The 26,007-nt window shown below is 45.1% G+C and overlaps 2 protein-coding genes across 2 annotated transcripts in view; one reads left to right on the forward strand and one right to left on the reverse strand.

Annotated features, from left to right (window-relative positions):
• The first annotated feature begins 1,837 nt into the window (after window positions 1-1,837).
• Ccz1 (CCZ1 homolog, vacuolar protein trafficking and biogenesis associated) lies at window positions 1,838-25,110 on the forward strand. Its single transcript, XM_057763659.1, has 15 exons — window positions 1,838-2,008; window positions 2,949-3,046; window positions 3,148-3,241; window positions 4,593-4,670; window positions 5,037-5,084; window positions 6,258-6,341; window positions 8,961-9,136; window positions 11,028-11,109; window positions 14,255-14,316; window positions 14,587-14,698; window positions 20,718-20,751; window positions 21,379-21,496; window positions 22,555-22,713; window positions 23,055-23,182; window positions 24,782-25,110. Exons 1-15 carry the CDS (start codon window positions 1,895-1,897, stop codon window positions 24,835-24,837), a joined length of 1,443 nt encoding a protein of 480 aa, XP_057619642.1. The 5' UTR covers window positions 1,838-1,894; the 3' UTR covers window positions 24,838-25,110.
• Rsph10b (radial spoke head 10 homolog B) overlaps window positions 22,499-26,007 on the reverse strand; it is a 52,347-nt gene continuing 48,838 nt past the window's right edge. The window contains exon 21 of the mRNA XM_057763652.1: window positions 22,499-22,750. The gene's annotated coding sequence lies outside the window, so the exon portion shown is untranslated. The remainder of the gene's footprint in view (window positions 22,751-26,007) is intronic.

Below are 26,007 nucleotides of genomic sequence, written 5' to 3' on the forward strand. Positions count from 1 at the left end.
CTACAGTTTCTACACCCTAAATGCAAGTGGGTTGGCCTGTGCCATCAAGCTTAGCTAACCTATAGATTTTCAAATTAGTTCTTTCTGCATGAAAATGAAGCAAAGATGGGACATACTTGTCGATTTGCTTGCTTATATAGTTCTGTGTAGCAACTACAGTTTAATGTTGTGTGAATGGGTGCTCACGAATCCAATTTCAAGCAAAAACCTATCCCGGATCACTTCTGCAACTGTTAGGGTATGGGGTTACTTCACAAACACTTAAGAAGACAGATGAAATCGGAATCGACAGGATAGTTTCCACTTGGCCTGTTCATTTATTCACCAAGAAGACTATAGATTTACATGTTTTCACTTGTTCCAAAAAAAAAAAAAAAAAAAAAAAAAAAAAAACCTACCCAGCTTTATTTTGTCGGTGGTAGGAAAAGGATTTATTTATTTTATATGTATATGTGTACCATACTGGTACCCACGGAGGCCAGAAGAAAGCATCAGATCGACTGGACCTGGAGTTACAGGCAGTTAGGAGCTGCCCAATGGGGGTGCTTGGAATAGAACCCAGGTCCTCTAAAAGCAGCAGGTGCTCTAACTGTTGAGCCTTCTCTCCAGATCCATGGTGAGGTGGATTTTGACATTTTTGCCTTTGTTTATAGTCCACTGTGTACAACTAATATTGTTGTACCCTAGAGTCCAATCACCGAGGAGGAGGAGTCGCCCCAAGAGACCATCTCTCTCATATCACAGCTGATGTAAAAGCATGAGGATTTTATTAATTCTGTCATGACAGCGTCTTCCAGCAGTTGGGAGGCTAGAAGACCCTGAATGGCTGGTACAGGCTATTTTTAAAGGGAAAAACCACAGAAGGAAGGGTGTCTGGGGGTTGTTCTTTAACTATTATGATTGGCTTATTCAAAAAGGCTATTACCAATAATTGGCTGGAGAGCGGTTGCCAGATCAGATGAGGTAAAGGGAAACTTCTGAGGGTCACTTTGCCCTTTCCCAAGGACTAAGTCAAAACATCAGTAACTGAGTCAACACCTAAGGGTTATTTTGCCCCTATTCAGGGAGATGGAAAGTTCCCAACACCTCAGTAAGTGCATGCATAGCTGTTATGTCCTTGGTTCCCAGGGGAGGTGGGGAAGTACTGAGAGTTGTCAGAAATGGCTTCAAAATTGTCTTAAAGTTCTACAATATAAGTAGAGGTTCTATATATTTGAGGATGACCTTGAACTTCTGATCCTACCTCCACCTCACCAGTGCTGGAATTACGGCACGCACTACCACACCCAGTTTAGGTGCTGAAAGGGAGAAGCGACTTCAACAAGTTGTTCTCCCTGTAGTAAAAATAGATGTCAAAATAAATAAATAAATAAATAACAGATGTTAATGGGTCAAGCTTTAAGATACATGCAGGTGTCCCGCTAAACCCTTCTTCACACTTCAAAAATACCGTATCCGTGGTGTACACCTTTTAATGCCAGCACTCAGGAGGCAGAGGCAGGAGGAACTCTGTGAGTTCGAGGCCAGCCTGGTCTACATAGTGAGTTCCAGGTCAGTCATGGCTACACAGTGAAACCCTGTCTAGAAAAACAACCAAACAAAACAATCCAAACCATTCATTGTTGCATTCCTCTTGAAATTCATGGTCTTCGCCTTTTTGATATGAGCGCTATCCAAGAGCCAATAAAATAAAACACACCACAGCCCATGAAATACACGGGAAGCGGGTCTACCCGGACGTACCAGAAAAGGACCGGGCGCTGCAGGTTCTTTTTCTGGGTCAGTAGCGATCTCTTCCGGGTCGACCGCTAGGGAGGCGGAAGTGCGGCGTTCCCTGAGGCTGCTGTCTCTGAGCGGGCGGAGGGGAGGCTCCCGAAGTGGGGGCCGGGTGGGGATGGCTGCGGCGGCGGCCGGGACGGGGACTTGGGCGGCCCAGGAAAAGCAGTTCCCGCCGGCGCTGTTGAGCTTCTTCATCTACAACCCTCGCTTCGGGCCGCGCGAGGGAGAGGTACGCTGACCGGGCTGCGGGGCGCGAGGAGGGGCCGGGGCACCGGCGGCCGCTGTCAGTGCTCGGGAGCTGCAGGGCGCGGCCGGGAGGCTGCTCCTTCTGGTCGCCTCGGTCCAGACCGAGATTGCTCCGCGCCTGCTGTGGCTCCGGGTGGGACGTGCCGGGCACTTGACATCGCGGGCCGGTCCTGTCAGTGAAGGTCCGTCAGGTTAATCCTTCCGCCCGGCTTGACTGTCTTTCCCTTTGAGTCAACTCTGGGCAATCGAAATTGAACTTGTCTTCTCTCTTGAAAGTCTTCGATTGCTAAGGTGGAACCAGATTGGTGGATCGTAGCTTCCAAAGTGGTGGTGGTGTGTGTGTGGGGGGGGGGGGGACACAGACGGACAAAAACACACAAAAACAAAAAAGAATCCAAACCAACTAAACAAACTTGGAGGAGCCTCAGAAAGTTAATCTACCCCCCCCCCGCCCCCAAAAAATTAGTAAGAGATTTTGTTTGCTCCGAGGTGAGGGTGGTGACTTCCTCAAAGAATGTCCTAAGCTGTGTTTTGTTGCAAATAAATCACAGACTATTTAGAGGCTTTCAGTCCCAGTGCTCTTGAGCCGACTTGGTTTAATTTGCCGATCTGTATTTCTGCGCACGTGCATACATGCACCTTCCTCAAGAGGCTTGGTGACTCGCGGAAAGAAAGCCGGGATTTTCATTAACCTCTTCTTGTACTACTGATGAAATGTGACTTGGTGAATACCACAGTTGTGAGACTGGTGAATGACAGTATTTACAAAACCATGATAAAGGAATTCTGGGTTTTCTAAAGTCATTTTTAGGTTTTGTCTTTAGCCTCAATGATGGGAAAAGTGGATGTTAAACTCAGCACTTTAAGAGTTAAGATGAATAAATGCTGACATTAATGCTGTGTTCTGTTTCTTCCTGCCTTAGGAAGAAAATAAAATTTTGTTTTATCATCCAAATGAAGTAGAAAAGAATGAAAAAATTAGAAATGTTGGATTATGTGAAGCAATTGTACAGTTTACGAGGTACTGCTTTACATGATTTGTTTGTTGTTTGTAGAGATTGACGAATTCTTTCAACTTACTCTAGCTGTTCCAACCATGTTTTGAAAACTTTTTTCCCCTAGGACTTTCAGCCCATCGAAACCTGCAAAATCTTTACACACACAGAAGAATAGACAGTTCTTCAATGAACCAGAAGAAAATTTCTGGATGGTCATGGTATTTACATATCCAGTAATAGTGAAGTTCTGGGGATTTGCGCCCTTAGGAATCACAGGAAAATCGGTTGCAATTTAAAAATCAATATTTCTATTCAGATTCTGACTGTTTAATCCCAGCACTCGGGAGACAGAGGCCCACAGAACTCTGAGTTGGAGGCCAACCTGGTCTAGAGTGAGTTTCAGGACAGGCAGGGTTACACAGAGAAACCCTGTCTCTAATAGTAATGAAATAATAATAATAATAATAATAATAATAATAATAATAATAATAATAATAATAATAATAATGAGAAACTTTCTGTCTACAGATGGTACTCTTTAGTAGGGACTTGCCTAGCGGGCATAGGTTCCTGCCAGGCTCTGGAATAGACACCACCAACAAACCAAAGTAATTTTGTGTTTAGTGGTCTAACATGTTCAATAATTTTTGTGTATTTGTAGAGTGGTGGTGAGCATATGTGTGTTTATTCATTTTTGTGGGGGAGGGGTGAGACAGGGTTTCTCTTTTTAATGGTCCTGGCTGTCCTGGAACTCTTATAGATCAGGCTGACCTTGAACTCACAGAAAGCTGCCTGCCTCTGCCTCCCAAGTGCTGGGATTAAAGGCATGCACCACTGCTGCCCAGTGAGCATGTGTGTATGTATGGGTGCATAATCAATCTTGGGTGCTATTCCTTGGGAGTCTACCTGCTTTTCTGAGCAAGGTCTCTTACAAAGCTTGGAGGCTTGCCAACTATGCTAATCTAGTTGGCTGGCAGGCTCCAGGAATCCATCTGTCTCTGCCTCCCTAATGCTAGGATTGTGCCACCATATCCCACTCCTTAACAATTTATTCATTTGTTTATTTATTTAGAGGCAGGATCTCACTGTATAGCCCTGGCTGGTTTGAAACTTTCTTTGTAGACTAGCTAGCCTCTAACTCATAGAGATCCACCTGCCTCTGCCTCTTGAGTGCTAAGAATGCTCTGCTTTTCCATGGTGCTGGGGATCAAACTCGAGCCTTGTGCCATTCTCCCCAGCTCTCACAATTATTTTCTTTATCTGGATGTTTTTATTGTACTTACTTATTTACTTTGTCGGGGGAGGTGTGCCCTAGTACATGTGTTAGAAGGCAACTTGAGAGGGTTTGCTCTCTCTTTCCCCAGCCTTGTAGACAAGTGCCTTTAACTGCTGAGCCACCTTGCTGGCCCTTGGTTGTCTATACTCCATTGTTGGAGCTGGACCCCAAGTATATGCTGGGCAAACATTCTACCACTGAGCTACTGCCCAGCCCCAGACTTTTAAAATTAAGAGGAGGTTTAAGACATACAATCGTATCATTATATAATTTCTGCTTATCAAACTTCATAGGTTGTTCGGAATCCTATCATCGAGAAGCAGAGTAAAGACGGCAAGCCCGTTGTGGAGTACCAAGAGGAGGAGCTGTTGGTAATGTGCAGTCTCTGTCCCCGTGCCTTTAGGAAGGTTATTCCCAGATGTGTCAAGTGACTTCCTTTAAACTTGGTAGCTTCTAAGAGTCTTCTTGGGAGTCATAGGAAAGTTTTATGTTTATTGCTTACTTTAACATAATCTTCTAAAAATACTTAAGTGCCCTGTCTTCTTAATCCCTTCCACTGATCATCTGTGTGTGAAGCCCTTCAAACAGCAGCTTCTTGGTTTGTAAACTTGCACTTGAATGCCTGTTATTTCAGCATACAACTACCGTAGAACCAAGTTCTAATAATCATGTGATTTGCCAAGAGTTGTTCTGTTGCTGTGCCCGGATCCAGTGAGATGCTGTTTTCTTGTTTGTAGGACAAGGTGTACAGCTCAGTGCTACGGCAGTGCTACGGCATGTACAAGGTAGGTGTGGCTTCCACATCTGCACTGCCCTCTGCGAAAGAACAAATAAATATACTGTTCTAAAATAATTCTTTATTTTACTGTTTTGAAATGAGAATATCATCACAATATTTTCTCCTTTCCTTTCCTCCCTCCAGCCCCTTCCACATAACCCCCACTCCATTTGCTCATGGTCTCTTTGTCTTAATCATATGTTTGTATGTTTGTATATATGTGTACTACATACATATATAACCTAAATACACACACACATAAAACCTGCTCGGTCCATGTAATGTTACTTGTTTGTATATGTTTCAGAGCTGACCACTTGGCTATCGGATAGCCCTTTGGTGGGGGAAGACTGTTTTCCCTGCTCTCAACATTCCTTAGTTGTTAGTTTTTAGTCTAGGTTAAGTCCCTTCCATAAAGTTTCTCCCTTCTGTGTTAGGGTGGCTGTTGGTGTCATCCTTGTTCAGGTCTTGTTTGGGCAGCCAAGTTGATAAGATTTCATGGGTGTAGCTTCTCTGACATTTCTAGGAGATGCAACCTCACAACAGTCTTCCTGGCCCTCTGGCTCATGCGCATTTCTGCTTCCTGTTCTTCTGTGGTCTCTGAGCCTTAGGTGCAGGATTGTGTTGTAGTTGTTCACTTGGATCTGGGCGCCACACGAGAGCTTCTTTTCTGCATTTTGATGAGTCGTGGTTTTTGTAGTGGTCTCTGTTGCGGGGAGATGTTTCTTTGACGAGGATGAGATCTGCACTCATCTGGCTAGGCGGTGGTAAAGGACACGCAGGCTCTGACTGGGCCGGCATTCTCTTTCAAATCAGGGTCTGTCCACTGTGTTGAAGATAATCTTGGGAAATGTTTACAAACAGTTCTGTTATACTTTGCTTGCTGAGTCAAGTTTTCTCTCCATAGTCCAGACCAACCTCAAACTCACAGTCATCTTGCCTCAGCATTCTGAGTGCCGGGATTACCGGTGCATGCTGCTATGTCTGGCTCTAAAAATAGTTGTTTTTTTTGGAGTACTGAGGATTGAACTCACGCAAATGCGCGCTACCATTTAGCTACATTCCCATCTTTAAAAATGTTTGATTGTTTTTGTTGTAGTCTTTAATTTATTTATGGGGTCAGAGAGATCGAGTAGCACAGGTCATTGACTTTATTTTCCACACTGTTCTCCACCATTAGCTTTTTAATGGGACGTTTCAGAAAGCCATGGAAGATGGAGGTGTCAAGCTTCTAAAAGAAAGATTAGAGAAGTTTTTCCATCGGGTAAGTGTCCTGAATTTTGTTTATAACTTTAATAATATGCAGACAAGTTCTGAGAGACATCAGTGCAGCTGGTATGTGAGTCAGTGGCTGAGCACTTAGCTCGTCTGGATAAGAACCGTGGCTAATCCCCAACACCAGGGAGCTTATGGAACAATATAGAGGCTGACACGTTTGTTTTTTAATTTATTTTTAAGGACATAGATAGTGTATTAGTGTTTTGCCTGCATGTATGTCTGTGTGACATCCCCTGGATCTGGAGTTATAGGAAGGTGTGAGCTGCCGTGTGGGTGCTGGGAATTGAACCTGGGTCCTCAGGAAGAGTCACTAATACTCTTAACCACTGAGCCTCTTTCCAGCCCCAATTTATTGTTCCTATCTTAAAATGTATGTATGTGTGTGTCTATGTGTGGGTATGTGCACGTGAGTGCAGTGCTCATAGAGGCCAAAGGAGGATGTCCAATTCCTTGTAGCTGGAGTTACACAGTTGAGAGCTGTCCCCGCCAGAGTGCTGGGAGCTGAACTCTGCTCCTCTGCAGAAAAAGTATGAGCTCTTAACCTTGGAGCTCTCTCCAGCTTTGTTTTCTTTAGATACAAACCCAGACCTTGAATGTGGCAAGGAACCCAGGGCAGTGAGAGCTCATCAGCCTGTAACCTAGGCTGTTGGGACAGAGCACCCTGTCTCCATCCAGGCCTCCCGGGGCAGCTCCCAGACATGTCTCAGCTTAATCTGGTTCTGCCTGCATCTGTAGTGCGTGTGGTGGGGAAGGCTTACTTCAAAAGCTATCTTACTGTGTGGGTGGGCTAGCTGACTAGAAAAATTAGAACGGTTACTGGAGTGCATTTTTACTTTATTTCATGAACATACACATGCGCACACACACACACTTCTTTCTTTTTACTTATTTATCTATTTTTTGAGGCAGGATTTTACTGGTTATCTTATACTGACCTCAGAGTTGCAGTACAGTAATCCTCCTGTCTTAGCATCCCAAAGTGCTGGGATTAGAAACATGAGCTGTCACACCCAGCTCCGTTGGTTCTGCTGTCCTCACAGACCTCATGTGGACTAACTCAGGAAAAGGGGCTTTAGCTGTGTGGTCATCTGGATGAGAGTGGCCATCCTAGGCTATAGATCAAATGCTTACTCATCAGGGAGTGGCGCTATTTGAAGGGATTAGGAGGTGTGGTCTTGTTGGAGAAAGTGTGTTTCTGGGGAGGGCCCTGGGGTTTCAAAAGCCCAAGCCAGTCCAAGGGACTCTCTGTTCCTTCTGCCTGTGGATCCAGATATAGAAACTGTGAGCTCCTTCTCCAGCACCATGTCTACCTGTGTGCTGCCATGCTCCCGCCAGGATGACAGTAGACTAACCTCTGAACCTGTAAGCCAGCCCCAGTTAAGCGTTTTCCTTGCCGTGGTCATGGTATCTCTTCACAGCAGTAGAACACTGCCGGGCACAGCTGTGACACAGATTCAGTCACATGAATGTGAATGTCCCGAGTGATGACATCTCTGAATAGTTACCAGTCTCTTTCATTGTGCATTGGGTTTTGCTTCACTTGCCCCAACCTCTGTCAAATTCAGTTTATGTTCAAGTAATAATTCTCAACTTATTTTTTCCCTAAAATACCTCTTGTTTTAGTTACTGTTCCATTGCTGTGAAGAGACACCATGACCAAGGCAGTTTATAGAAGAAGGTCTCTAACTGAGGGTGAGCCCATGACCATCACTTCAGGAAGCATGGCAACAGGCAGGCAGGCATGGGGCTGGAGCAGTAGATGAGAGCTTACATCTGTTTATATGAGCAGCAGGCAGAGAGAAAGAGTGGCTGGACTTGACCCAGATGCCCTTCTCGGAATTGCCCCATCGACTAAGGACCTAGCATTCACATATCTGAGCCTATGGAGGGGCCTCTCACTCACCCCACATCTCACCTATTTTTGTATTGTCTATTTAACTTACTATGACTGTGTGCATGCAACCTGGGGTTGACTTGGGTATCTTTTTCAGCTGCCTTCCAGCTTATGCATTGAGTCAAGGTCTCTCCCAGAGGTCACTATTTCAGCAAGTCTAACTGGCCAGCTTGCTCCAGGGTCCCCTGTCTCTGTCCCCTCAGCTGGGGCTGCATGGAGCCATCATGCACACCTAACTTTTTCTGTGGATGCTGGGGTCTGAACACCAGCTCTCATGCTTATGTGGCAAGCGTTTTATTCTCTGAGCCATCTTGAAGTGTTTCTCACTCTAATGATAATTTACTAAGTCACTCTGGTGCCATCTGTCTCAATCCCTGTTCTCGTCATCATCACTGCCCTGTTATGAGTTAACTGTTGTCCTGACTAATATTCTTCAGAATGGCACTGTGTCTGGCCATGGTCCGTCGTGTGGATCCTTAAGGGGCTGAATCCTAAGAGATGAAACATACCAAGTAAACAGTGGGCTTTCAGCTTTTCTGTTGATTTTAAATCCAGTTACTCTTGACTTAGTACTTGTTGGACTTGTCCTTGTGCTGTTCATCAGAGTGTGACTGCCGTACATGGCAGCCTAACGTGAGATTCTTTCCAGGGAGGAGCGCTGTGTTGAGTATGTGAGTATGCTGTTAAGCTTGTGTCTTATTTTCCCCACAGTATTTGCAGACTCTGCATTTGCAGTCATGTGACCTGCTTGATATTTTTGGAGGAATCAGCTTCTTTCCATTGGATAAAATGACGTACTTGAAAATCCAGTCCTTTATCAATAGAATGGAAGAAAGCCTAAGTATAGTCAAATATACTGCATTCCTCTACAACGACCAGCTCATCTGGTAGGTGACGCCCTGTGGCTTGGCCCGTAAGAGACGTGGTCAGAGAAATAAACTCAGCAGCAATTGGTGCGGTTGTCTGTCACAGCTGGACAGGTCTTGGTAGGAATTGTCAGATCAGAAGGATTATTTAGAACAAAGCTAGGGTAATAAACAATTACAATTACCAAGCAGAGGAGCCAGAACTAGAGCCAGAACTGAGGAGATGTCTCAGTGTTCAGCCCTTGCTGTGCAAGGATGAGGATCAGAGTTCAGATCCTCAGAACCACATAAATGCCAGGGGGGTGGAGTGGCAGAAATGCGGATAGCTAGCTAATTTAGCCATGTTAGTGAGCTCTCGGTTTGAGGGGAGAGCCCAGCTCAGTGAATAAAGTAGACGAGCCATTGAGGATGACTCCTGGTATTAACCGTGGATGTCCTTATGTCGGTGCATACACTCAGTGCACACTTACACATGTGCACCTGCGTACACATAGAGTCATACACGAACATACATGAGAAGTGGGGAAAAGGCGGAAGCAAAGGAGAAAGGCAGAGGGAAGGAAAAAGGGGGAGGTTGGGGAGAAGGGAGCTATTCTCAAATAAATCAGTGTCTCCCCCAGAGACAGTTGGGGTGACAGATGAAAGGCCACTTAGCATTGAAGTAAAGATAGCAGAAAGCTGCATACAATTAAACAGAAACCAGTTTAATAGAGTATAAATGCCATCTGTACAAATGAGTTGCTGGGATTTAAGTGAGGGAAACAATGTTGCTGGATTTCACTATTGCTGTGTGATGCATGTGTGGGCACAGGCATGTGGACATCAGAGGACAGCCTATGGAACCGGTCTCCTTCCAGTCCTAGGTGGGCCTGGGGGCTCAAACTTGGGTCATCGGGCTTACATAGCAAGTGTGTAACTTGTGATCCTCCTGCCTCAGCCCTCAACCCAATGTTTACGTATATATCAGAAGGAACGTTGTATCTCGATTTTGGTTTTACTTTGTCTTTCCTCTTTATCATCTCAGTTACTTCTGCAAAAGATAACTCTTAGAACCATCCATGTGTTTGGTTTGGAAATTTCACCACCTACCAGACTGCTTAGGGTCGGTGCTGCCATGCGAGCTCCAAAGGTTTTGAACCACTCTTCCTATCTATGCTGTAGGGACCCTAGAGTATTTACTTTCATTTTTAAACATTTATCTTTATTTTATTTATGTGTATTGACATTTTGCCTGATTAAATTAGGCTGGACAGCCAGTGACCCTGGGATGCTCCTGTCTCCACCTCCCCAGCACTTGGATTGCAGGAATGTACTGTCACACTTAGCTTTTTACATGGGTGCTCTTTTGTTTTTTTGTTTTTTGAGACAGGGTTTCTCTGTGTATCTCTGAGTGTCCTAGAACTCACTCTGTAGACCACGTACATCTCAAACTTACAGAGATCCTCCTGCCTTTGCCTCTCTGAGTGCTGGGACTAAAGGCTTTTGTTGTTTCTAGTCTCATCTAAAATACAGGCTGTGGAGCAGCGACTGGTGGTGCGTCAGCATGGGTGCCGTGCCAGCCCTTGGCTTGTGTCCCCTTCCTGAACTTACTGGTCAGAGGAGAGGGGTCTATTTGTCTCCTGCAGTGTGTAATGTTGGCCTGGCCTTGAACTCTAAGTAGCAAAGGATGACCTTTGATCCTTCTGCCTTAACTTCCTGATGCTGGGATTACAGATGTGCACCAGCATGCCCGTGCAGTGCTAGGGATGGATCCCAGAGCTTCATGCATGCTAGGCAGTTCCTCTCCTGTCTTAACTCCATCCCTGGCTCAGCATCTTCCTATTATGTAAAGACAAAAACGAGCTTTCCTGTAGGGCAGGGAAGTCAGAAGACCAATTCCAAACTGTAACCCAGTGTTTTCCCGATGTTTCAGGAGTGGATTAGAACAAGACGACATGAGGATTTTGTACAAATATCTCACCACCTCACTGTTCCCCAGGCACATTGAACCTGAGGTATGATTGCATTCTATGGATGAAGACATGCACATGGTAGACGGGAGGTGGAGATGGGTGCCAAGATGGGCAACAGGACTCTGCTTTATGTTGGTATGTGAAACTCAGCAATATTTAGCTGTGCACTGGTTGGTCACGGTCACATATGAAACCATGCGTGTCACCTTTTCTATGGTCTCTTGTATTCAAAGGCAGGAGGTGGAGCAATTCATGGGACAGAGAGAAAGCTGGGTCTTGGATAGGGTTAAAGAACTCTGAAGTGCCAGGGATGTGTGAGAGCCCTGGCTGAGTCTGCAGCGTCTTATCTACATTGTGAATAGATGACTAACTGCCTGGCTTGCTTTGCCACTGTGGTACTTCATTGCCAGTGTTTCATAGGGAACATTAAGTGCTGGAGTTCTCCCCAAAGTCTTCTTTTATAGTTTCTTAGGCTGGAAGTGAAGTGTTTACCACCTATAACGTCGTTATTTTTGCTTGTTCTGTTTGTTTGCAAGCTCTTTTCTCACCCTCATCCACCATCTTTCTCCAGTGTTTAAGGCCTTGATTTGAAACGATGGGAAAACCCCTCTGATCAACTCAAGGGGAGGCATGTGGCTCACTAGCAGAGTACTTGCCTGCATACACAAGGCCCTGGGTTACAGCCTTAGCACTTCAAGGAAACACTGGAAGAGATTTGAGGAGAGCCTTATCCAGAATTCAGCTCCTTTCCGTCAGTTGTTGGGTACTCACTGTGCCCTAGTGATGCTTCCGGTGTCCAACACATACATCTAACTGCCCTCATGAGCCTCCAGAGCTATCTCAAGAGTTGGTTATTCTAACAGGAGGTTGCTCAGGCTTAGGGGACATCAGCACTCTGGTAGATGTGTTAGCGTCTCATCACTGTCAGGATACCTGAGGAAAACAGCTCAGAGGGGGAAAGCTTGATTTGTCACAGTCTCGGGTTTCAAAGGTTGGCCGCTTGCATGTGGCAGAGGCTGCCTGCTTCAGGGTGGGAAGCAGGGAGAGAACAACCAAGGATAGATATATCTTGGGTATATATCTTGGGTATGCCTGCTGACCTACTTCCTTCAACAAGAACCCATCTCAAATAGTCCATTCAACTTTGAATTCATCAATGGATTTTGCCATCAGTGAGCTTGGTATCCACAAGGTCCAGTCACCTGCCAGTAGCACTACCAGCTGGGGAACAGTCCCTTAACACACAATCATTGAGGGACATCCTAGATTCAAACCACAGTTGTCCAACAAGGATGTGACAGAGCCAGGACTACTCTGCCAGATATCAAAGCCTTGCTTGTAAGCACATCCTCCAAGGAACTACTTCTGATGCTTGCCAACTTCTGATAGCATGGTGTCACAACAGAAGACTCTATCCAGTCCGTGATTACATGATGAAGAACGTGTGTAATGTGGAAGGCTACAATGCAGCACGGCAGTATGAACTTATACTATGAGAGCTTCTCTCAGATTAGTATTGGGCTACACATTTTCACCACTGGGTATACTATGCATCGGGGATATTCTGAGGTGATATGTTGTCTTAGTTAAGGATACCATGACCATGGCAAGTCTTGTAAAGGAAAGCATGGGTGGCTTACAGGTTCAGAGGTTCAGTCCATTATCACGGTGAGACATGGCGGCATGCAGGCAGGTACAGTGCTGGAGAAGGAGCTGAGAATTCTAGTCTTTGATCCTCAGCTAACAGGAAGTGAACTGAGACACTGGGTGTAGCTTGAGCATATGAGACCTCAAAGCCTACCACCACAGTAACACACTTCCTCCAACAAGGCCATACTTAACTCCAACAAAACTACACCTCCTAATAATGCCACTCCCTATGAGCTTATGGGGGCCATTTACATTTAAGCTACTACATACTGTTAAAACCAGAAGAGCACCAAATGTTTTTTTTTTTTTTTTTTTTTTTTTTTGGTTTTTCGAGACAGGGTTTCTCTGTGGCTTTGGAGCCTGTCCTGGAACTAGCTCTGTAGACCAGGCTGGTCTCGAACTCACAGAGATCCGCCTGCCTCTGCCTCCCGAGTGCTGGGATTAAAGGCGTGCGCCACCATCGCCCGGCTGCACCAAATGTTTTTAAAAATTTGTTTAGTTTTATATGTATGGGAATTTTGCTGGCATATATGTTTGTATATCATGTGCTTACAGTGCCTAAAGAGACCAGAAGAGGACATTGGGTCCTCTGGGACTGGAGTTACAGATGGCTGAGCTGCCATGTGGCTGCTGAGACTCAAACCCAGGTCCTCTGGAAGCACAGTCAGTGCTCTTAACTGCTGAGCCATCTCTCCAGCTCCCAAAACAGTGGTTTTTTAGCAAAATCAAAGCATGATAAGTACAGATTTTTGAGGAAACTTGGTGCCATGGATGGAGACAGATACTTTGACTGCAGACAAGCCTGTACTTCTGTAACTTTGAATTCCCACGTGCAGGAATGGAAAGAAGGCAGTCTCCATGGGGTAGCGTGAAAAGATAAGAACCTTTCGCCACATGGACATTTCAGTTAGTAAAAGAACTGGATTTGTTTGTGGGATTTAGGCTTAGATGGACATTATCACTGTCCTGGTTAAACTTAGTTCTTCATGTATTTTTGTAGTATTTGTACTATATATTTCATGCATGTTGTATACATACAGTCTGTATGTTAATCATATCCATCACCAGTGCTTCTTTTTCAGCTCCACCCAGAACCCCCAAACCATTTCCTCCTGGCTTCGTGTTCTTCATTATTTATGTTACTGACCTCCTTGCTGTTTTCCAGCTCTCACATTCTTCACCCTCCCTTCTCAGGGCTGAGAGCCTTCGATGGAGGTGGCGGAAGGCTGGTATAGATGACCTGTTCTGCCACTGACCGTTCAGTCACTTAAACCCAGCTTTGACTAGTTAGTTATCAAGGCCCTGCATTAGCCATTATCACTGAAAAACAAACAGACCTCTGGCCAAGGTTGAGAGCAGCACAGTTCTGTGGGTGCACACATCAATTTTAGAATGTACTTTCCTTTTTTTTTCTGGATGGAGAGGAATACAGGAAAATGATACAGCAGAATGGCATGAGACAGCTAGCGAGTAGGATCACTGTTGTCACACTGTGAAAGGCTAACAGTCTAATTGTTCTCAACATTTGTGTTTGCAGTTGGCAGGAAGGGATTCCCCAATAAGGCCAGAAATGCCAGGAAATCTTCAACACTACGGAAGGTAGGACTTTCATTGTTTGGTTTCATTATCTCTTCTGGTAAAGATAAAGTCATGAGCATTGAATTGCCCTACCAGCAATAACACAAAAAGGAAATTCTATTGTCTCCAGTGACATGAAACTGTTCCTTTATTGTATTCTGGTTTGGTGTTTACCAAATGGCATCTAGCATCAACAGAACATTGATAGCCTTTGACTAGGAATGTGTTCTATTTATGTTGTGTTTACAATTTACCTCATTGAGTTGAGTCATCTCTGTGTTTACTTTTAAGATTTCTTACTGGACCCTTGAACCTTAATGATCCAGAAGCAAAATGCAGATTCCCCAAAATTTTTGTAAATACAGATGACACTTATGAAGAGCTCCATTTAATTGTTTATAAGGTAACAACTGTTTTGCCTCCAGTGTTACAGTGTTACTAAAGCAAACCTCCTTTGCATGTGTAGACCAGCACCACGTCACACCTCTTAAATGTTTCTTGGAAAAGGGGTTGCAAACTCTGATTTCTGTAAAACTCAAAACGGGTGCTCTTCTGCAGTAGGAAGTTTGCTTTTAGTCCTTTTAGACGATTTTGCTACTAGTGAAAGAATTACTGGCTAAGGCGGGATATTCAAGTTTCCAAAGTCCCGAATGCCCACAGACCAAAGGCTGTGAGAGGTGGTGCCCACGGAGCACAAATGCCTCCCATCTGTTCGCTATGGCCGTGCTCCGTGAATTCTGCTTTTGCTTGGAACTCTAAAGCTTTAGGCTGACTGATTGTAAGGACAGTATTTTGTTTTATGATACTTCCTTGTGAGAATATGTATGTATGTTAGGTTGAGTTTTCTTTTCACTTTGGAATGAGGCTTTATTGTTTGCCCAGTCTGGTCTTCATCTCGACTCAAGCAGTCTTTACTTCTTTCTGCCTCTTGGTAACTGGAACTGCTGGTGTATGCCACACCTGGTTAGTGCTTCTCCCTGCCTCCTTTCTCCCTCTCTCTCTCCCTCCCTCCCTTCCCCTTCCATCCCCTCTCTCTTCCTCCATCCCCCTCTATCCCCTCTCTCTAGTCAGTTGTGGTACAAGAAAGAAAACTGGTCACAGGTCTATCTTCTTTCATACCTGAAACTACAGATACATTTTCATTCAAAGGCTTAAAAATTATGTCACAGGAAAACGGGAGAAAGGATGACCAGTTTGAGGGACTCCTGCCATTGTCTGGATAATAGAAAGATTAAAAACAATGTCTGAGCCAGGTGGTAGTGTGTGCCTTAAATCCCAGCACTCAGGAGGCAGAGGCAAGTGGATCTCTGTGAGTTTGGGGCCAGCCTGGTCTACAGAAGGAGTTTCAGAACAGCCAGGACTACAGAGAGAACCCGGTTTTGTTTAAAAACAAAAACAAACAACAGCAACAACCAGAATGCCTGAGAGAATTCTGAGAGGAGAGAAGGCTCCAGTCTGGGCTGTAAGGAGATGGGGCTGGTGCAGGTGAGCACTGTTTTCGGAGCACACAGAACCCCCAGCTCAGCAGTGGCCTGCATAAGCCAGGTGTGGGAAGTGGGCTTGGAAAGAGAGAAGTAAGGCTGTTATCTTTGTTAGTAGGTCCTCTCCTTCCTGTCCTTGCTCACAGCCAAGCCTGTAGCTGAACCTGCAGCAGGCTGAGACAGAGTCTGTTTAAAGACAGTACTGAAGGAGAGACAGGAGTGGCTAGGTGAGCATGTGTGCCAAGGAGCCGGGCTCACCCTGGAGTCCATCCCATGGCATGGCCGCCTCTCTCGTCCTGTACCACACAGAAAGCTGCCATCCCTCAGCAGCTTTGGGTCCTCTTATGCTTAAGTATGACAAAAATCCAAACCCCCCGAAGACCTTACAAGCCCCAGAAGGGGAAAACTGATTCTGGGGATAGATGAGGACTTTAAGAAATTAGTATACACAAAGCTGAAGAGGCGACTCAGCGGCTTTGAGCCCTGGATACTCTGGCAGAGGACCTGAGTTTGGCTCCCAGCACCCAGGTTATACAGCATCTCACAGCTGTGTGCAGCTCCAGCTCCAGGGAGGCTGACGTCCTCTGACTCTGTGGCACCAGGTACACGTGTGGTGCACAGACATACGTGCAGGCACAGTAAAATAAAAGTGGCAGTATGCATTGATTAGAGAAGTTGTGTGCATTAAGGTGAAGCAGGATGATATGAAAGGGTCCAGGCAGCCCAGTGGAATGACTCATGACTATAACTAGAGCATTCAGGAGGCCGAGGCAGAAAGGTCATAAGTTCAAGGTCATCTTAGCATTTAGAGTGGGAGTATTGTCCCCCTGACGAAAAGCAAAACAAAACAAAAAACCACATTATAGTAAACACAATTTAATTAAAACTATCACTTAATTTTTTTTTTTTATTGTGGCTGAGTGTGGTGGTGCACGCCTTTGATCCCAGCACTAGTAAGGCAGAGGCAGGTGAATCTCTGAGTTTGAGGTCAGCCTGGTCTTCATAATGAGTTCCAAGCTAGCCGGAGCTACACAGTATGACTGTCTCAAAAATATTGTTTTATTATGATAAAATATGCACTGTTAACAGCATCTCTTTCAAGAACTCTTTGTCCTTTATACAGTAACTCTCCATTTCTCCATCCCTAATATACAATTTTTAAAAGGGTTTTAATTTTAAAAAGTTTCTTATTTATATGTGTGTGTGTGTGTGTGTGTGTGTGTGTGTGTGTGTGTGTGTGTGTGTATACATGCAAGGGTACCTGTGGAGGCCATAGTAGGACACCAGAACCCCTAGAGCTGGAGTTAGAGGCAGCTGTGGGCCACCCAAGGGTGTTGGGAACTGAATTCCAATGCTCTGCAAGAGTAGCTAATACTTTTAATTGCTGAGCCATCTCTCCAGACCCACTGAAAATATAGCTTTTAAAAGATGAAATTCATTAGAAGGGTCAAGGTAAGTTGCCCCATCCTGGGTATCTCCCAAGAGATACGCTTATGGGAGGAAGTAGCATGCACAAAGCCCTTGTGTCTTAGTTAGGGTTTTTATTGCTGTCATAAAACACTATGACCAGAAGTAAATTGGGGACGAAGGGTTATTTTAGCTTACAAGTCTATATCCCAGTTCATCTTCCAGGGAAGTCAGGGCAGGAGCTGATTGAGGCCGCTTATTCGCTTGCTTCTCACGACTTCCCAGGTCAGTCCTCTGGAGGCGCAGTCTCAGATAGGACGGTCCTGAAGGGTTTCCGCCTGTAAAAGGCTCCGCCCCAGCTCCAGGTGCTGTGCAACAGTGGGAGAGAGACTAGCAGGGTTCTGAGAGAAGAGGGGCATAGCTCAGTAGAGCACATGTGTGGCGTGTGTGGCACCTGGCTTCAATGCAGTGTCTCCCCAGCAGTCTGAAGTTGTGAGAGGGAGTGGTTTTGGTGTAGGCATTGATGTTGATGATGATGACAATGATAATGTTTGGTTTTTTGGTACCAGGTCGCAAACCCAGGGTCTCGTGTACGTTAGACAAGGACCTGACCACTGAGCAGCACCCCAGCCCCACTGTAGATCAACAATGAAACAGAAAACAGACAAACTTAGTAGAGTCTTGCTGCACCCTGACATCCTCTCGGTGTACTGCGTAGCTGTGTAGCAGTGGCCTGAGGAGGGTAAACTGCGAGAACACCCTGGAACCCACCCCAGCGGGTCTGACCCAGAGCTGTGCTGAGGCCTACTTTAAGGCAGCAATTGGAGTAGGGAAAGTCTGTCGTCTGCCAGGCTAGAATCGTGGTGTGTTCACGGACAAGGGTTCGCTCACTGCGCTGACGCTAACTGGCTTTCCACCTCTAGACTCTGTCTATAGATACAGTTTAAGGTGCGATGTTAACTTGTGTTCTGTAGAGCCCTTATCTTTTTAAATAGCCTTTTGGGGATGTAATGTATCCATTAGTGTAGTCAAGGGTCAGTTCAGTGGCCCCAGGAGTTCAGGAGCTCCCAGGACTATCTTCACTTTGGACATCAACTGCTTTTTGAGGTGACATTTAAAGTCATTAGTTCATGTGAAAAACAGAACCCTGGAAGGCCTTTATGTTCATAGGTTACCTTGTAACAGTGACGGAGCAGAGGTGGAAGTCAGTCCAGGACTGAAGTGGTTAAGAGCGCTTGCTGCACAGGAGTGAGGACCTGAATGCTGACCTCAGTACCACCACAAGCATGGTCTCACGTGCACCTGTGTCTCTAGCTCTGGGGAGAGTAGTGCAGTGGGGCGTTCTGAGAAAGGAGGATTGCTGGGGCTTGCTAGCTGCCAGTTTAGTTGAGAGACAACAAAACCCCATGAACTCCAGGTTTAGGAGAAGACCCTGCTTCAAAGGAACAGGGCAGAGATGATGGATGCCTTCCCCTGGTCTCCATGCAGGTGCACACACATACACACACACACACACACACACACACACATGTACACACACACATACATACACAGTACACACAATCAAGAATCACCAGACTGGCACACTTCAGAGAACACAGCCCCGATTTCTGCAGTAATGAGGGAAATGTGTGCAGTGATGCCCTCTAGGGAAGTTGTCTGGCCACCATGCCCAAAACTTTATCAGGGATTGGTCATGGTTGACCTTCTCCCCAGTCCTGCATCTGTCAGGCTGATTCCAGAGGGTGCTTTTTTTGTTGTGTCTGGTATAGGTGTGAGGGTAATGCTATCATGGGATGATTTGAGAAGTGTTCTACTTTTGAAAGACTTTAGAGATTGGTGCTCTTTAAATGTTTGCTGGAATTCCCAGTAGAACTCTCTGTACATGGGTGTTTCTGTGTGAGTATTTTTTTTTTTTTAATTTTAGTTTTTTGGGACAGGGTCTTACTATGTAGTCCTAGCTGTCCTGGAACTCACTCTATAGACCGGAATGGCCTTGAACTCACAGATATCCACCTGCCTCTGTCTCCCAAGTGCTGGGATTAAAAGTGTGCGCCACCGCACCTGACTTCGTGTAAGCTTTTGAATTATGAATTTCTTGTTGTCAGCTTATCTTGTTCCATTTCTTCTCGAGGCAGTTTCAGTAGTTTCTGTCTTCCTCAGCCATTTATGAATTCCAGTAAGCTAGTTAGCTTGTTGGCATACACATTTTCACAGTACTTATGTGTTGCTTTTTCCTCCTCTTCCTGTAGAGGCCATGGTGATGTCTCCTTTTGATTGCTGATTGTGGTACCTGGAGTTCTTCTCTGTCGTTTTTTTATTCCAGTATGAGAAGAGGGTTTACAGTCTTGTGTTGTCTTTTTCCCCGGAAGCCAGTGCTGGCTTTGTGCATTTTCTCTCTTGTTCCCTGTTGGGGTCATTTCTGCTTTGATTATTGCGACTCCTTCCTTCTGTTGGCTTCAGGTTCAGTGTGCCCTTTTTTTCCAGTATCTTCAGATGGGACCTTAGGCCATCAGTTTTAGCTCTTCATTTTAATTTATTTGTAGTTATAAAGACTATCCGTGTAACACTGTGTGTGTGTGGTGTGTGCACGTGAGTACAGCTGCCTTTAGAGGCCAGAGCTGCCAGATTCCCCTGTGTCTGGAGTTTTGTGAACTGCCCAACCTGGGTGCTAGGAACTAAGCTCAGGTCCTGTGCAAGGGCGTGCATGCTCCTCACTGTGAGCCATCTCTACAGGTCCTGTTTGGTTTTTTGTTTTTTTTTTTTTTGAGACAGGTCTCAGGTAGCTGAGGCTGGTCTTGAATTTGCTGTGTAACTGAGACTGCCCTTGAACTCCTGATCCTCTTTCCTCTTTATCTCCTGAGTACTAGTATTACAAGTGTGTACCACTACACTTGGCAATTTTAGTTTTATCTATGGTCTTGGTTGCTGTTACTTGCTGATGTCATAACTGCAATTATTTGGCAAGATTTTAGCAACATGTAGTCTCTTTTAAGTTGATTTTTTTTAATGGAAATTGTCAAGTGTACACAGAGAGACTAGAACAATGAAATCCGAGGTATCCATCAAAATTGAATTAATAAGACGCCAAGTCTTATTTTTAAGGTAGGGTTTCTCTGTGAGTCCTGGTTGTCCTGGAGCCCTCGCTATAGACCAGGTTGGCTTCGAACTCAGAGATTCAGCTGCTCCTGACTCCCGAGTGCCAGGATTAAAGCTTGCACCACCATGCTCAGCTTCAGATGCCAGCCTTTTGTCTGTCCATTGTACTGTTTTGTTTTGAGAGCATTGTAAATTATGCCACTCCATTTTTAAATCCTTTGTGTCCCTGACTGATGAGGCCACACACCATAGCATAAGTACCATACCATACCAAACAAGCCAGCCCCTTCATATGAGCCTCCGTACTGTCTGGTTGGCAGAGCACTATCTTCCTATAGTTGGTTTGTTGAAATCAAGACAAGCTCACCACATTTGCTTACAGCCCTTATTCCGCCTCTCTGTACCAGTTGTAACCTCTGGTTTGTCTCCCCACAGGCCATGAGCGCAGCTGTGTGCTTTATGATTGATGGTAGGTGTCCTCGTGGGTCTGCTTGCAGCCTGCCTGGGTCAGATCTCTGCAGTTTGCTGGGTTCTGTCCTTAAATGATCAATATGTTGTCACAAGCCATGGAGAGGCTGTTTTAATCACTGCTCCCCATTTGGAAATTCTGCCACCTTCACTGATCCCTATTACATTTAAAGTCCAGCAGTAGGACCAGTGCCTTTCTGTGCTCACTGACTGTGGTGGGTGGCAGTGGTGCCTGCCCTCTAAGGACTCAGGATTAAATGAGGTGTGTTTGAGATGAATCAAACAGCCGGTGACTCCGAGTGCTGTGTCCTGTGTGTTAAATAGTACTTAACCTTGGGTATTTCTGGAGTGGGCAGCGCATTTGCCACTACTTAAGGTATATAAAGCCTCCCTCGTGGTGAAGAGGCTCCCCTTTTCATGTTAGCTATAACCAACTCTAACTTTCTATTTCTGTTCAGTTTGGGAGGAAGGGGCATCTGATTGTTTTGTTCCCTAGTTGTCTTTATCTCATTTAGTTGGTCAGTAGATTTTTCACTGGAGACTGTCAAGTATTGAACTGTTGAATGAGTAGGAACTGTCGGACACAAAGTACTGTAGCACTGACTGCTGTTTCTCAAACTCCCGCCAGCCTCCACGCAGCTGACACTAGAGTTTTGCCGAAGATTGGACAGCATTGTTGGGCCCCAGCTTACAGTGCTGGCATCTGACATCTGTGAGCAGTTTAATATCAACAAGAGAATATCCGGGTTTGTATCTGTGTCATGTTCACGCTCATACACTAAGTGCTTAGGTCAAGTGGCAGTGGCTTTCACTGAAGGGTGTGGGCAGTGTTAACGCTGCAGCGTGTCCTAGAGTCTAGGAAGCAGTGTCTGCTGTTCCGTCCTATCTGTGATGTCCCGAGGAAAAGAGAAGGTATTTCCCCATTTGGGTTTCATCTTCCTTCAGTAGAAGAGGCTGATGCAGCTTGACACAGCTCTCACTGGGATAGTGGAAAGTTACATAGTGAGCTGCAGTCCCATGACTGCTTCACATGGAACACATTCATTCCCAGCACTGGAGATAAATGAAATGTTAGTCTCCTAAGTCAGGGCCAGCAGAGATCAGTTCTCTCTGACAGAACAGGTAGTAAGTCAGACTTCATGGATAATATACTTTCATTAGAAAAAATCACATAGCAGGGAAAATATTTTTGTTAAAGTAGACCAGCTCTCTGGAAAATTTTTATCATATTAGATATCATATGCTATTATTATTGGATGAAGCATTGGTTACAGCTGAGATTATTTTTAAATTTGTGTTAAAGGTTTATTTATTTTATGTACATAGTGCTCTATCTCCATGTATACATGTAGGCCAGAAGAGAGCATCAGATCCCATTATAGATGGGTGTGAGCCACTATATGGTTGCTGGGAATTAAACTCAGGACCTCTTAACTGCTGAACATCTTTCCAGACCCCCCTCACTGAGATCCTTGACTTGAACACCCAGCCATTGAAAACGCAAGACCTTTATACAGTGTGTCTAGGTCAGAGGGCGGTCTTCAGGAGTCGGTTCTCCTCTTCCATCACGTGCATCCTGGCTTCCAACTCAGGTCGTCTTGGTGGCGAATGCTTTTCCTTTCTGGGTCATCGTGCCAGCCCGGCCATACAGTTTTAGTTCACGAATTTTGTGTTCAAAATTCTTTTGGGTTTTGTTTGTTTACTGAGACAAGGCCACATGACACTTTGAAAGTTTCACACTGTGGCTGTGCAGTTGGGTAATTATTCTTTCAGATTGTTACATCTCAGTGTCATGTTTGGACAGGTCTGAGAAAGAACCCCAGTTTAAGTTCATCTACTTCAACCACATGAATTTAGCAGAGAAAAGTACAATTCACATGAGGAAAACGCCCAGTGTGTCACTCACGTCTGTCCATCCAGATCTGATGAAGATTCTAGGTGACATCAACAGTGACTTTACCAGGTAATTCTAGCCGCTTCTCAAAGTGGGTGCTGTCTTTCTGAGAATAGATTATAAAGGAATTGTATTTATTTTTTGTTTGTTTACACAATTTCACTCTGTAGCCTAGGTAGTACTCAAGATCCCCCTGCCTCAGCCTTCCCAGTGACACAGATCCCCTGGAAAGAGCTCAGGCTCAACCCACTCATGGATGTTATTCCCACATCACACGAAGTTGCCTTCATTCACACATAACTCTTGACTGTTTGTGATGACAGCTTAGTGCCATTTCTTGTCTTGAGTTCTTTTTTTCCCTACAGTTGAGCTGGGTATGTAAAACTATCCCATCTGAAATTTTCTTACAGAGCGGATGAAGATGAAGAAATCATTGTGAAAGCCATGAGCGATTACTGGGTTGTTGGGAAGAAATCTGACCAGCGGGAGCTGTATGTAATTCTGAATCAAAAAAACGCAAACCTGATTGAAGTCAATGGTAACTAAGATTTGATATTTCAATAGAATTTTAATGCCACTGATATTTCAAAATGATCTTCTCCCTATATTGAGAAATATAGAACCTGCACATGGTGGTTCACACTTGCAGTTCCAGCTCTCAGGAGGATGAGGCAGGAGGATCAGGAGTTCAATATCATCTTCAGATACATAGTGAGTTTGAGGTCTGCCTGGGCAACGGGTGACCCTGACTCAAAAAAGTAAATAGGGCCTGTGAAATGGCTTAGTGGGTGCAGGAACATGCTGCCAAGCTTGACGACATGAGATTGATCCCCAAGACACACAAGTAGTCCTCTGACCTCCACACGTGTGCCATGGCGCACACATACATGGCCATGTTCACGTACTCGCATGCACACACACAAATAAATATGAAGTCCTAAACTTAACTTAATAATGCCTTAAAAGAAAATTGTTTTTGCCGTACAGTGTGGTGCACGCCTTTAATCCCAGCACTTGGGAGGCAGAGGCAGGTGGATCTCTGGATTCAAGGCCACTCTGGTCTATAGAATGGGAGCCAGGGCTACACAGAGAAACCCTGTTTCGAAAAACCAAAAAAAAGAAAAAAAAGAAAAAATAAATCAACACCCACAGCTGTACACACTGTGTACAGATGTCCTTTCATATGTCTGGGATGCGAACACGTCTCTCTAAACAGGCTGCCAGATTGACCTCCAGCTGTCACCCTCTGCACATGGGCTGGGTCTGGCTGTTTGCACGGTGCATCCAGCAGATGCTTTGTGGTCTTAATGAATGTTGTCCTGAAGCAAGGGTGGCTCTGGGCCTCTCCGGTGCTCAGTTGTAGAATGGCACTAGCAGCAGCACGGGTCGGGGACGTAGCCCATTAAGCACACTGTAAAGGAAACCGGGGGGCTTACATCTTTACTTTTGCCTATTTGTTTGGGGGTTTTATTTTTTTGAGACAAGATCTCCTGTCTGTCTGGCCTGAAAGTTACTATGTAGACCAGTCTGATCTTGAACTGAAAAACCGTCCTCCGGCCTTTCTCCTAAAGAATGTGATTACAGGCAGCCTCACCATGCCCAGCCTTAAGACATGTTATATCTGCATTTGTGTTAATATTTGTGTGCATGAAAAGCATCAGTTAGTGCAGGCCTGAAATAAAAACAGGAATTTAGAGGAGTGGGCATGTAGCTCTGGTCCAGAATTTGCCTGGCATACTCAAGGCTCTGGGCTCAAAGTGAAGTGGGAGTGCAGTAGAGTCAAGGTCATGATCTCTGTGAAGCACTTGCTGTACATCTCAAGACTGTAGCCAGAGTTTGTGTGCACCTTATCCGCTTCTATAGAGCGCCATCCTTCTAATGCCCCGAGTGTGGGTGTCTCAGGCACTCCACACCGCTTCTTCCTGACCCCGAGAAGTGGTATTTCTAGTGTGCTCAGGAGTTTGTTAGCTGGTTAATTTTGTTATTGCTTAGGCTTCTGGAATTTAAAGTCAACATTAGTGCAGACTTACTTATTTCCTAACTATATCCCCAAAGAACTGAATGTCCTGACTAAACATCTAACCTTTAAGGAGAGAAGCTGTGTTCCTTGATACACCGTTTTCTGTTCTTTCTGCAGAAGAGGTGAAGAAACTCTGCGCCACACAGTTCAACAACATCTTCTTCTTGGACTGACCCCACTGGCCCCCGACCTCTTTAAAAGCCTCGGCAAACCTTTTGTTTACCGTTACAACTTACTGGTCATGACACTGACTGGAGTAGTGACGAGAGTAAAGCAATACCTGCTTTGAAAAATCAATTTCTACTTGGTCTGATGATTCCCTGAGGTTTTTAGATGCTGAATATTTATGTGGAATTAATTAAAGGTAGTCAGCTGAATATCATTCCATTCTTCTGACATTATGTGGATATTTTACTGGGAATTAAGACTAATAAATTGTTAAAGTTTTTAAAAATTCTTATTTCCTGTTGAGTCTTCTGTTGCTGGTTGTCTGACTGCATTGGCCAGTGGTGCTCATGGCCACGGTCAGGGGCCAGAGCCACAGCTCGGCTGTTAGGAGCACTGGCTACTCTGGTGGAGCACTTTGGTCTGACTCTCATCACCGATATTGGGTGGCTCCCAACCTCCTGTAACTCAAGCTCTAGCACAATGGTTCCCAGCCGTCCTAATGCCACTGTCCTTTAGTACAACTCTTCATGTTGTGGTGACCCCAACCATAAGATTATTCTCAGCTACTCCCTCACTATAATTGTGCTGTTGTTATGAATCATAATGTAAATATTTATATGCAGGATATCTGATGTGTGACCCCTGTGTCATTCAACCCACAGATTGAGAACCACTGTCCTAGGGGATCTCATGCCCTCTTTTGGTCTCCTGGGGTACCTGAACTCACATGTACAAATGTGCACATATACAGTTAAAAACAAAAGTCTTAACAGAAACAATCAGTATTCTGACAGTGTGGGATGCTCAGCATTGGGGTCTGCCTGTTCATGAGAGCAGAACAGTGAGGTAGGTACTGATCACCCCAGAGTGGTCTAGCCAGAAACTGTTCCTCTTTGTCATGAGCCCCCCTAAAAGCCATGACACCCTGCATCTCTGCACAGCTGGGGTGGAATATGGCTGAATTTGAGTGGTCTGAAATACAATCTTTCCAGCCCCAAAGCAACTCTGCAATCAGCTTATAACCTCCATGAACTTACTGTGTTTGGAGTGAGGAAGCAGCTTCGTCAGTTTGTACTGGCCTCATTGTTCCTCGGTTCAGAATAATTCACAGTTGCCGTTATGACTGCTTTTCTCTGCCCATGCACAGCCTGAGACTGTGGGTTTTAGTTCCCCAC

The sequence above is a fragment of the Chionomys nivalis genome, chromosome 3, assembly GCF_950005125.1.
Source record: "Chionomys nivalis chromosome 3, mChiNiv1.1, whole genome shotgun sequence".
Lineage (NCBI taxonomy): Eukaryota > Metazoa > Chordata > Mammalia > Rodentia > Cricetidae > Chionomys > Chionomys nivalis.